This window comes from Chelon labrosus (assembly GCF_963514085.1).
Source record: "Chelon labrosus genome assembly, chromosome: 9".
Lineage (NCBI taxonomy): Eukaryota > Metazoa > Chordata > Actinopteri > Mugiliformes > Mugilidae > Chelon > Chelon labrosus.
In genome coordinates this window covers 3,463,090-3,476,701 of record NC_140359.1, presented here as the reverse complement: position 1 = coordinate 3,476,701, position 13,612 = coordinate 3,463,090, and the positions used below count along the sequence as shown (strand labels likewise).

Genomic DNA, 13,612 nt, shown 5'->3' with positions numbered 1-13,612 from the left:
TGTGAGGGTCTTGACTACGTCAGCCTTTTATTTAACTCTGGTTGGGTTTTTACCAAACTATTAGTCATAGTTATTTAGTTGCTTAAAACTTGACACAGTCTGTAAATATTTTATGTGCCCTTAAGATATTACAATAAAAGTCTGCTTTATTGTCAGTTCTGCCATATGTGTAACATATACACAGGATAGAAATTCACTCAATAGAATATGAACATTTGAGATTAAAAAAAAAAAGAAATAAGTCAACAAGTATTACAGACTGACATAAAGTGGCTGGTATATATAGTTTTTTTTTTTTTTCTCGCATCATGCTGTAACAGTTCAAAGTTGAATTTTACTATAAGAAAGGGAAAAACGGCAAGTTGTCATAGTTGTTGTTGTTTTAAATAAATTCGGCGTTTTGCTTGTTGTTGTTTTATCAGTCAGCTAATAGATCATCACCTTTCGCCACAGAGATCACGTAAGTCTAATAAAGTCAATAAAGTCTGAAATGCTCTCATCTTATCTTTATTGTGTAGCCTACTTTAGTCGAGGCGAGTGACGTCGCGGAAAAAGGGGGCGGGGACACAGGCAGGTAAAAAGTGCGCACTGAGGGTTGTGAGCACAGGTGATCTTCAGTCTCGCAGTGCGTCGGGACGCAGGAACATGGGGAAGATTCAGGAGTTTGAGATCGCGTTTGACAACGACAAGGACAAGTACAGTCCGGGGGAGTCCATCTCGGGGACCGTGACGATCAAAGTGGGCCAGTCGCTGCAGTGTAAAGGTAAGAATCTTCCGCCGTCACTTGCTCACCTTGGTGGGAAAGCGTCGCTGTCGCAAAACAAGGAAGTGAGGGATTAGATAACGTGAGGCATAATTCAGGTTTCCCCACACTAGGATTTTACCTTGTAAATAAACCATTCTTTTTTTAAAGTAACTCAAGGCGGTGTGTGATATTGTGATAGTAATCATTCATTTCCTCCAGCACCACTACTGTATAATGCTGGACTATTCCAAGGGAATGATCCAGTGACTGTCTTTTTAATGGGGCGTGATGGGAATCTGTTAGAGGGCTTTAGCCAACACAGAATGTGTTATTTTATACATTTGTACCCCCCCCCCCCCCCTACCTGGATGATGTTAACTTTAGACATGACATTCTCTGTGCTCAAAATATGTCAGCTAGAATTTTGGGGAAAATGCTGTAATTAATCTAGATAAAAACTATGAAAGAGGACCAGATTATGATACGTTGTAATATATATTTTAAATGTACACGGTAGATTTCCTCCCTTAGTCTTATTGGGCTGGTCAGTACAACCATTGGCCCACAGTATTTGTGACAGCATAATTTATGTCAAAACACAGTTTACGTGATAAAACCGTTCTTATGCAGAAGTAGGAAAAAATCCAGAGGTCCAGACCTTGGCATCTCGATGCATGCGGATGTTTAAGGGGTGTTCTGTTGTAACCGGGTTTACTAAGGTCCAAAGCCCCCCGTCACAGATATATTTCACCATTCAGCAGAAAAAAGGAGTTATTTGTGTCTTCCAAAACTTTCATGGTTTTTTTAAGCCTAGGGATGTAATAATCCAATGTATTTTGTTTAATGGTAAGAGAAACGTTTCAGTTTATAAAGGAAAAGAAAATACACTGCTGGTAATGAATAACTGAACTTTTATATATCTCATTGCCTACACTTCAGTTCTGTAAACTCCCAATTTCCCTTTAAAAAGGTGAGAGAGATATTACATGACTCATATTCTGTGACATTTAACACCTTTAGCAGATAACTTCAGTTCTTTGAAAGGATCATTAACTGATACCTATGTTTTTAACAAACAGCTAATAGATGCCATTTGACAAATCTTGTGTTTGGCTGAGTAGGCTAATAATTTAATAGTTGCTTGCCAGAACCTTTCTACTTAAAAAGCATGGTTCTCTTTTTTTATATAATTGTAAACGGAATGTCTCAGTTTTGATTCATTGATGGATACAAAACAAGTAACCCCAATGCTACACATTTCGATTGGGATCTTGTAAGGGTCAGTTTTACTATTTAATACTAGTATATTTTCCGATAAACCAGTATCAAGGTTAAAGTGGTATATTTTGTCTAATGGTAAGGGAAACTTTTCAACCCATAAAGGAAACAAAAACAGCTAGTAAAGAATAATTTAACTTTAATTTATGTTATTGGCCCAAAACTTTAGACGTTAACAAGTTTGTGCTTCAGTTCTAAAAACTCCCACATTCCTTTTGAATCAGCCAGCGAGAGATTACAATGACAGCCTGATATTCTGTACATTGCTTTCTGTGACATTTAACACCTTTAGCAGTTAACTGTTGTTCTTTGAAAGGATTACTCCTCGATGCTTATGCGGCCAGTTAATGTGCTGTCAAAGGTCTTTGGGCAGGTGGTTGTTTCTGGTGTGATGCTCTCTGTGCACAAGAGGCTAAAAAGACATTGGAGACGTTTCAAACATGGCAGACATCTTGTATCGGATAGCTGACAGGTGCGGACTGCAGTTATAGCTTGAACAAAAGGACTCTTGTGTGACAACGTGATTGCACATTTATTCACAGTATTCCCATATTTAGATTTCCTCTGCAGTTGAACTTAATTTGCACTTAAGTTAATTTCATTATTAGCTAAGTTAATATGTTTTTGAAGCGTATAAAATAGCAGAGATGGGGTTAATTAGGATGCGGTATGCTGTAACAGTTCTTTGTCAATGAAATTTGCAGTTTGGATTGAAAAAAGAATAGATTTTCAGAGTAGTTTTTATCAGTCAGCTAATAGATCATTTGACTAATCTTGTGTGTGACTGAGTAGGCTAATAATTCAGTAGTCTTTGCTTCCACAAAGCATGCTGTTGTTGTAAATGAGAGAAACAAGTACTCTGAAAGCAACACATTTGAATCTGAGAGCTTATAGTGGTCTTCTTTTTACGATCTGCCATATTGTCTGGGCAAACGGTAAATCAGGGTGACAACCATGAGGAAATAGCATCTGTGTATGAAAAACACAACTGAAACTAGGAGGTCAAACTGGTAAGGAAGAAAATGTAACCTGGAGAAACGAGTCCAGTTTGTCCAACTTCCACTTCAGAGCAAGCAGTGCCTCACCTATGTGCATTTCTTTTGATATTGAAGGGCTTAAAGGCTTTACTGTGCCAAACGATAGTGATAAAGATCAAGTGGCAGGGAACACATTTGAATACAAACGGGTGTCAGGACAAAGGAACGTGCATACAATACAAATTTTCCACATCGTTCTTTTCTGTTGTTTTATCTTCACTGAAATCCCAGCAAGGAAGGTAATGAGTGCTTGGGCCTAAAGATCCATTTCTCATATGCTTGTGATACTCTTTTGAAGAGCTCGAATTATGAAACAACGCTTTCTCTCTCTTTTGTCTCCATTGGCTTGCTGACAGCAGCTTCTCTGTGTTTTGGGAGTGTCTAAATGCTCACAGGGCCTCCAGTCTGTTTACATTCCTCTTCAGGTAGAGCTGGTCAGACTGTGAGTTTCTCTCGAGCTCTCTCACTTGAAACAGTTTGAATCACTGGTGGAATATGAAGCAGGAAGTCCCTGTGACGAGGCATGTGTCACTGGGCAAAGATCAACATTGTTTTGAAAACCACGTTGTGCTAAGTTGTGGCTGTTGGCTTCTGTTGCGATGGATAAAACAAGATTGCTGTTGCAATGTTTGCCAAAAATACAAAAACAGAAAGAATGTGGACCATACTGTTCTGCCATACAAAGCTAAAATGCAGCAAATACAGTATATCCATTGTAAAATATGTTCTGTGTCAGTATAACCAGAAAGACTGCTGAACAAGGAGGAAGCCACCGCTCCAGAACCATCATAAAATGCCAGATAGTGGCGGCATTTGAAGACAAAGATCTTCCTCTTATCTTCTGATGTGATAAAACAAAAAATGAATTGTTTGGCCATGATCAAGGGGGACTGGGGAACCTCCAGCGTCATGAGGAAGGAAGATTATGTGGTTATATTGAAAACCACATAATCTAGACACCAGCCAGGGAGTTAACGCTTGTCATGCTAGCTATATATATATATATATATCAAACAAGTGCAATTCAACTTGCAGAGTTTCTTGAAATTGTTTAATCGAAGTAGCTTTTTCAGTTCCAAATAGGCCAGTGGGGAGTTGGGGTTTAAATATGAACATCTGTGGGTGTTGTGCCTCTCTAAATTGAGCCACACCTTGAGACTGAATTCTCTGGCCATTAACGGGTTGTTGGAGTACCATTTATTAGGGAAGGAAAACTGGATTCAAATGTTTTCCTCCAACTACATACAGGTAGGTATCTGGCTGTTAACAGAGCCTAGTCATACAAGTTACAACAGATGTTCCTATTTTAGACCCCATCCCCCATCAGAACTGGAGAAGCTTGAATGAAACCTCTTCAAGAAAGCCTACAAGTCCACTTGCTCTTGGTTCAGCTTGTCATTTAGAATGTACTTCCAAAGTTGTGGCAGAATGGTTTGAGGACATAAAATTGAGGTATTGGATGGCCAGTGAGCAGTCAGGAGGAATGGGCTATAATCCTTGCAATTTACTGTACAAAGCCTGTACAAAATATTTGACCCAAGTAAAACCGTTAATAAATCTTTCACTCTACTGTAGTTCTGACATTTCACAAAATACTTCAGGAAGATTTGTAGTATATGGAACAACTTTGTTAGACTGATTCGTTTGGGCTTGTGGTCACCCTTTTGTATTTATTTTCCTCCTCCATGCACCTTGGTCGTAGGTGAAATCATGCCAGAAATACAATTCCTTTTGCCCCTAACTGACGTAAGTCAGTTGAGTTTTACTAGGATAAGATGTCAGGAATTGTAAAAAAAAATGAGTTAAAATCTGATTGGTTGGCATGTATGTAAACCTCTGCCTTAAATGTACTGGGTCAAGACAAACTTTTTTTTTTTATAGTTGTGATATTTTTATAGTCAGAAAATATCAAAATGTATTCTGAATCATGCATTCAGAATCTCATCCGTGCAGCCATCTTGTGGTGCAACGGGTAGCGTGAGTATTTTATTTTAGTAATTTATTATTTATACTTTGAGAATAGTTCTTTTAAAGCTCTGTTTTCCCCTCAACCCGGAATTAAAATACCCATAACTCTAAAATATCTTGAGTGGGCTTCGTATAGCACAGAGTAAGGAACTGTTACCTGTTTACAGTAGTCAAACTAGGGCTGATGTTATGGGATAGAACACTGTTTGTGCTGTGTAGCTAGACCTTATTATAATTATGTATTGCCAATAACACAACTTAATTATTTTTACAGTTTTACAGGCTCCTTAACTCCCATAAAAATTGATGTTTTAAAAAGGGTCATTTTGTTTCCCCCCCAACATTAATAGCCTGCACTTAAACTCTCATAGTGCTCATTTGCTCATAACCATGGAATATGGTCTCATAATTAAAAAAATAAAAAATAAATAAATGAAAGCAGCAATATTGTAAATTGTAAACCAAAAGGTTACCTTAGTTTAAAGAAAAATCCAAGAATGAAGGAGTCTGATAGGCATCACATGATTAATAAGTAGCTAAGTACACAGATAAATACATAAAAAAAAAAAGTTGGCCATTGGGTTGGTGGGTGAAGGATTAAAATATTTATATAGGACCAATGTTTTTGGAGAAATTTAAATGGTCTAACTTAAGACAGGACATGTATATCTCACTGAACCACAAAGAAATGGGGCTTTAGAAGATCTCCATAAAAGTGAGATACAACCTCTTGCCAAAAAGCAAGTGAAGGCCAGTATGTTAGAATGTGATGCACTAATATGTTTAGGGCTAGCAGAGATTCCAGATATCACAGAAAATGAACAAAAAACACCGGCTCATACAATATGTTCTTATTTTCTACCATCAGTCGTACCTAGCACCTAGAGTTAACCACGTGCAGTGAAAAAAGTAAAAGCACAACCAGAACACACGCAGTCTTAAGAAATGTTTCTGTTCGGTGCAGTTATGGTCAGTTCCTCAAAGGTTTGGAGGACTGGGGGGCTTTAAATCACTCCATATATGCTGATGGGCTCATGTTAGGATGGGAAAAACTAAGTTAAGATCACGATACGATACGATACGATACGACTTTATTGGTCCCCAAGGGGAAATGTAGTTGGTCCACCAGCAGGACAAGATATTTGAAATAAGAGAGTGCAAGTAAGAAAAATTGAAAAATCTATATAAGGGTGCAAAAAAATATTTTCAGTGTTGAGTAAGCTAAGCAGATGAATCTAGGTAGCTACATATGTGACAATAAAAAAAAAAAATTATTAAGAAATTTCCTACAGCCACAGCCGCATATGCTTGAATAGATTTTAATTGCACCTTCTTCTCTGTTGTAGCTGAATGTAATCATTGAATATGTTTGGCAGGACTTTCTTTAGTCACATAACTGCATGAGTTCTCTGTTTCACAATACTAGTGGGTGTCACTTTGTTTGATGATTTTTTTCCCTTCCTCTTTCTCTGTGCTTAGGTGTAAACACACCCAGAGAGAAACATAACACTGTTTGCTTATGAAAATGTGTTCTGTGTTGAGAAATGTGTGTGTGGCCAAAAACCTCCAATGTGTGTGTTTTCTGTTCTGCAGCCATCAAAGTGAACTGCAATGGCTTCTGCGGCGTCACCAGTAAGGTCAATGACACGGCGTGGATGGTGGAGGAGCAGTACTTCAACAGCACCATCTCGGTTGCAGACAAAGGTACGCTGATGAGCAACTGAACTACAAAGCTAATCAGCATGTCTCAAAATGCAAATGTCCAGTTACAGATTAGAGAGCTCACACGGCCATAAGCACTTCCTTGTGAATTTGTTTACAGCAGGAAGGGTCATTGTACATAAGCCGAAAGAACTATCCATGTAATCTTGACCAATATTTTATACATAGTATATAAAAGTTAAACTAGTGTGGTGAAAATAACTGAAGTGTAACGGCTGCAGAACTGAGGGTTCACATTTTCCACTGGAAAGGGAAACAGCAGAGCCATTGTTACTGTTTCCACTGACGGATGTTATCTCTGCTTCCTGCGTCCCTTACAGGAACCCTGAAACAGGGAGAGCACAAGTTTCCCTTCAAGTTTCTCATACCAGGTAAGGAGCGTGGAGTGATGTGATGCAAATTCTTTCCTGTGTGTGTGTTGTCCTAGCAATTTACCAGGCTGACAGACGTGTTCTCGCATGTTGATATTTACCCTGAATCTCAGCAGCGAAGATCGAGCTACCATGACTGAGGCTGATTACACAGATTTTCAACTTTATTATACCAAAGCAGCTGTTTTACGATTTTAAATTAACATTTTAAACGTTCAAGTAGTCACTGATTAATTCATTAAGGAAATAAAAATGATCCCGCTTTTCAAAATAATAAATTGTAAATGGTTTTTACAAAGAATATATTTTAACAGTTTAACTTCTTAAAACAGGATATCTCCCATTTCACTATAAAGTCTGTTCTCATTGTGTGTGTGTGTGTGTGTGTGTGTGTGTTGGAAATGATAAGCTTGAATGTTAAACTTAAACTATTTGCACGGGGCTAGTTTTACCTGGGGACCCCTAATAATTGGTAATAGTTGCAGAGGTCATCTATGATCTTAATTCAGTGCGAATCGGCCATGTCTGTAATTTGTTAAGTAAAAATCACACAGCAAATCGTCTGCCATGTTTCCCCTAACCCTGAGGTCTAGTGACAATACCAATCCAGCGTGGATCAGCGTCTCTGTGATTTGGGGGGGATGTTTCATTAACTGTTTTTTTTCCTACCACTTTTCACTCTAGAATTATGAAGGCTGTGTTAGAAATCATAGTTTGGTCAGCTGTTTGGGTAAAAAGTCGAGATGTCGCAGTGCAAACCCTTTCACAGAAAAAAGCTCAAAACCATCAGAAGAATGAAATCGCGAAGGATGATTAGATGGATGACATGCGTAGCAGCATATTTTGATGTGTTGGATTTTATTTAGTGGTGTTAATCACATCAATAAAGGTGAAGATGTTTTTAATACTGCCAGGTAGTACGTAAATTCTCCCCTGGGATCAATGCAATCCCTTCACAAAATGTTTTATTTTAAAAAAATATATATATGTTTATTGCTAATCCAAATCTGCAAAGTCACTAAAAGTGTCAAAAAGTGTTGAGGGCAATTATTGAATTCGCTTTTAAATAAGAGGAGAGAGGTGAGTTTTTGTTTACCACGGATTCTACTCAAGATTTCCATCTGCCACCACCACCACCTAATGACCACAGCGTGATGTCAGCGGCTGTCAGGTTGTTCCATTTACTCATCACAATGCAATCTGCAAGACCACTCCCTGATGACATCAACAAAATTTTATAGACTCATATTATTTTTAGACAATGACACAGTTAAACTGGATCAAACATTTTGTTGTCTCTTAATGATCCTAATAAGAGACACGTTAAGAATTCTTCATTTTTGGTACTGCCATGATCATGGCAAAGAATTCTTGCCTTGTTTTGATGGGCTCTCACACTTAACACAGCCAATACTTTTGTTTATCCTCTAAGCCACTTATCTGCTGGCGGTCATTTTCTCCCTCTTCACAGAAACTCCAAACCGGCTCGACTGGTCTTTCCACTGTTGAGAGTCTACGTAAATGTGTCTTTGAAACATGTGATTCACCTCTAGAGCGTGGCCTAGTTGTAGCCAAAAAAAAGGAAGGTTACCGAACAGTTAATCTGCTGAAAGATGTCTGTTTTGACTATGATTTTTTTTCGAAAATGACTAAGCGACAAAATATTAAAAGAGAAAAAAGGAACCATTACCCTGTAATACCTGTTTTTAAGTTGCATTTTCTGTTGTGTAATATAACAAAATTTACTTATCTCCCACAGACACTGCTCCAACATGTTTTGAAGGCAAGTATGGAAAGATAATTTACAGAATGAGGGCTTTCGTCGACACGCCAAAATTTGCCAAGAACTACAGCATCGAGAAACCTTTCTACCTCCTACGCCTTCTGAACCTGAATGAAGTGCCAGATATATGGGTGAGATGTGCTTCAGATGTTCAGTCCTTCACTTGTTGGACAGGCTGAACACACACAGTGACATGATATGAGTTTAAGTCATATAACTTCAGTTCATACCTTTTCTGAACTCGATGTGTTCCGAGAAGACTCGCAGAAGCAGTTTAAATGCACGTCCACTAACATTATTCCTTCTTCCTTGTCTGGGACCAGATCCATACAGGCCAAAGTCACTAAAAATGTTGAACTGTTCCTTTAATAAACATGCGTATTGTTGTTTCTGTGCTTCCTCATTCAGGGAATCTGCTCATCTGCAGTGACGCAGCAGTTCACCTACATGCTGATGAAAACCGGCACAGTGGTTCTGAAGGCTCACACCGACATGAAGGGCTACACACCAGGCCAAGTCATCCAGGTGATGGCCAACATCCACAACCAGTCTGGGAAGGCCACAGGCAACATGGCAGCCAGCCTGATGCAGGTTAGCAGTTAGCACTCTTTTGGGTTCTCTGTTGTAATTATGTATTTTTACCTTGACTCTAATTCTGCAGTCACCGCGCACCGTGCACAGTTTATGAATCTCCACTTCTTTGTATGTTTTCAGAGAGTGACCTATGAGACGAAGAAGCCCACCTATGACGTGAGGACAGTAGCGGAGGTGGAAGGAGGCGTGGTGAAGGCTGGCAAGGAGGTAGAGTGGAAGGAGCAGATCATCGTTCCTCCTCTCTCTCAGTCCTCCCTCGCTGGCTGCGAGCTAATAAAGATTGAATATTTTGTGAAAGTAAGATATGATACTCATACCCTCTTTGCTCTCTAAAGGATTTTCCCATGTCTGAATAAGTTCCACCTCTTGTGCATTCCCTATTTAAAAGTGTAAAAACTCATTTTTATCACTTATAAAGATGGTACAGTTGTTCTTAAAACAGTAGGTTTGTGTTTGTAAATTTGAATATAAGGCTGTAGTCTTATATTCATAGACGTAGTCACATCAGCAGGATTAATCTACATTTATGGTCACGCATCATGACGTAGGCTCTGCATAGACTATACAGATAGATTATAACTTTTAGATTATAACTTTTAGTACAATTCCCACTTTTTGTTGCTGTCGCTTCACTGCAGTTAAGATATTTTTTGTTTTATAACGCTGCGGAGAAAGTTACAGTGTTGGACCAGTGGAACACATGATTAGTATAAAATATATCGTCAGCATTGAGTTTTAACTGCACTGCTTTGGTTGTACTGTAGGATGTATTTTTGCATGTCATGGCTGTGGGTTTTGTCTTCCACAACACTGAAGGTGCATTAGAAAGAAAGAAGCCTCTCAATACCCAGTGTGAACAAGAAGTGTGATCACATCAAGAAAAACCTGTGTTTGTATACACAGCATTAAAGCATAAAATGCACTGGCAAGCGAAGTGAATGACATTGATCGTCTTGTTACTATGCAATGTTTTGCTTGGAAACCTTTTGTCCTGGTAGTCATGGGGTTGTTACTTAGGCCGTGTTCAGACCTTGTAATAACATCCATCCTGGGCAATCTGATCACAAGTAGCCAGCTTTTAGTACCTGCGTTCACACATGGAATTAACATGCGTCTCCACACGCGTCCTCAGCCAGTCCTTCACATGCGATGTCAGTTTTGCGCTTTGTATGAAAATGAGTGCAGTGCAGAGCAGTATTTTAACAGCAGCCATCTCTAATGGATCACTACCGCTGTTTCAGAACCATTAATAGCGCTGTTTTTCTTTTGTGTGTGTGCGTCATGACTTGGGCACACAGGTTAGGTTATTTTGTATTGATTCAATTGGTTCAATAAAAACCTCCAAATGTGGTCGGATCTGAATGGCGATAGTAGTGAATAATATGGTTTAATGAGCCATGTGTGTTGATAATGTCTATGAAGTAATGAAAGAGAAGAAATAAAAGCATCATTATATCAGCAATAATTTGAATATTAAATATCAATAACCCAAAGACTGAAAAAATGATCGCGTTTACATGAAAGAACTTTAACCAACTTGTCCCCTTGTCCTCTCATTAATCAGGTCAGTCTGAAGTCCCCTGATGTTATGCTGACGTTGCCCATCCACATCGGGAACGTCTCCCTGGACAAAAAACGGCAGCCTTCGAAAAAAGCGTCTCCTCCTCCCACTGAGAATGCACCAGCCTCTGCCTCAGTGCCAGACGGCGCCCAGTCTGCGGTGGCGTCGCCTCCTGCGGCGTCTGCCTCCACACCTACAAATACGCCTCGGCCCGCCCCCAAACCCGCTCCCCGTCCGGCCCCTCGCGCCAGGGTGTCCTCTTACAATGCCCCCAGTGCTCCTCCCGTTGACTACGACACCGGCGCAGAGGGCGGGACGCCGACGAATGCAGACTTCCCCAACAAACGGCAGTCTCAGCTCGTGTCGCCCAACGCTTTCAGCTATGCTCCAGGTCTGTTCTTCTCCCAGAACCAACAGCACAATGCATCTGCATCTGCATCTGCACCCAGTGGGCCTGCCACATCGCTTTACCCCCCTTTGAATGGTGCCAACTCCATGCCAACAACACACATCCTTCCACCGGACTACGACACATCATCTTATCCCCAAGGTTGGTACCCTTTCCTCAGAAGGCACTATGTGTAATGTCAGGATGTCATATCTAAGTAAATCACTGCAGTCCCATTATTCAATGACATTTCTGTTTCACAAGGTCTGGATTTGATTTAGTTCAGTATCAATTCATATGGAGATAGTTCAGTTTTGAAAAACAATTTGACATCAAACTAAAACTAATGTGATTAGCTCCAGAGATATTTCCACAACATTTTGCCACCACGATATTGTATCTTTCAAATCAAAATCAAATTGAAATAGAAAGTCTGTCAAATATTAACAATCCAGTACCCTCCAGGAGCTGCTGTCGACTAAAGCCAGAAATTTCAGAAATTGCTTTAATGCATCAAGCTTCTTTATGAAAAGCTTTTTTCCCCAAAGTCCTTCTGAACAGTGTCCTCTTGCCGTCCCACAACCGCAATCCATTTCTCTTTATCTTCCTCCATCCAACTTCCAAACCAAGATAACACATTACAACCATTAACAAATTACACATTTTTTTAAAAAAAACAAACAAAGTATTAAGTCTATAATACAGTATAATGTTTTGCTATGCTATAAGATCTAGTGGTGTCAGGCACTCATGATCAAGATCACCAACATTAGGCATAGTGAAGCTTGGTTACACTGGCCTATCCAGCTCTGTGAGATGACGCAAGAAATGTGCCTAACCATGCTCATATGACTGTGGTCGTCTAGTAGTATTCGTGTGTCAACACCACATGTGAAAAGTAACACAGAACTTGAGTGCTAACCAGTCTGACGGTTTCTGTCCCTTAAAGAGGCTCCTCCTTCTTACAATGAGAGCTGCGACACATGAGGTGGATGAAGAAGCAGAGACCAGGACGACAATCAATTCTCTGATGTCAAACCAAATGTTGGAGTGAAGAGAATCTGATGCTCAAGGACAAGGACAAAACCATGCCAAGACACTTTGCTAAATGAAAGGAAATCAGGTTTTGATTTTAAACAACAGGGAATTGAACTTGAACTCTTGATGCCCAGTGAACAAGTACCTTCACCAGTCTAACAGGAGCTATTCACTCCTTCAGTCCAGCTGTACCCAAACCAACAGTCTTTTGAAATTGATGTTTTGCTATGCTTTTAGCACTTTTAATACTGAAGAGGAAGAAGGATAGAGAATCAGAATGGGGTTTTTTTAAGCAGTTAAAAGACGTCATGGTTTTAGTTTGGGGTTATTGAGGAATCCCTTAGTCTGTGATGTCAAGTATGACAGTTTTATGTTTGAAAATCAGTGCGAAACCAACCGTGTCACCAACCTGTAGGATATTTTAATGCAAATAGGTGAAGTCATCCTTTCTGGTCAGAATGTTTTCTTTTTTTTTTTTTTTTTTTAAGAAATATCTTGTTTTATTTGTCTTTGATCAGTTTTCAGTTTCATGATGATAATGATCAGTCCAGATATTACCGTTGCAAGTTATCTACAAGTTGTTTTGTAAAGACATAATGTATATTCAGTTTAACCTCTTAAGATTTCCTATTGCTTCCATTTCCTGTGTTGTTGTTTAGTGACTGCAGACGTTTTACAGTAATGGTATATATTTTTTCTTCACCTACTGAAAATGTTCGCTGTCTTCTTTTAATAGTTGTACAAAAGAAAACGCAACACCACTGATTTGAGGTTTTATTTGCTGTAGTTCACACCACCTTAATCGAAAGGTTTGTGAACAAGTTTTCTTATATCTTGATCAAGTTAGAAGCAGAGAGGCAACGTTATATTTATTTATTGTTTTAAGTATCTTCTTACTGCTGTCTGCATTCCAATAAAAGTTTAAAATTGTTTAAGCCACAGTTTCATATTTGTTTCTTAATTCGTGGGGCGTCAAATTTTGCTTTCTGAGGTTTCTGATGTTTTTAAAGTGGTGTTATTTTACCAAACAATACTTTACCTCTTGCTGGCACATCTTTCGTATGATTCAAGGATTTTATGAATTGAGATCTAATCTTAATTTTAATCTGAATGAATGAATGAATGAA

General features: G+C 39.1%; 1 protein-coding gene across 1 annotated transcript; it reads left to right on the top strand.

The window, feature by feature from the left end:
• The first annotated feature begins 506 nt into the window (after positions 1-506).
• arrdc1a (arrestin domain containing 1a) lies at positions 507-12,969 on the top strand. The gene is made up of 8 exons (XM_084552201.1): positions 507-763; positions 6,622-6,732; positions 7,071-7,121; positions 8,881-9,035; positions 9,313-9,495; positions 9,619-9,795; positions 11,063-11,609; positions 12,397-12,969. Exons 1-8 carry the CDS (start codon positions 646-648, stop codon positions 12,432-12,434), a joined length of 1,380 nt encoding a protein of 459 aa, XP_084408327.1. The 5' UTR covers positions 507-645; the 3' UTR covers positions 12,435-12,969.
• Positions 12,970-13,612: the final 643 nt, after the last annotated feature.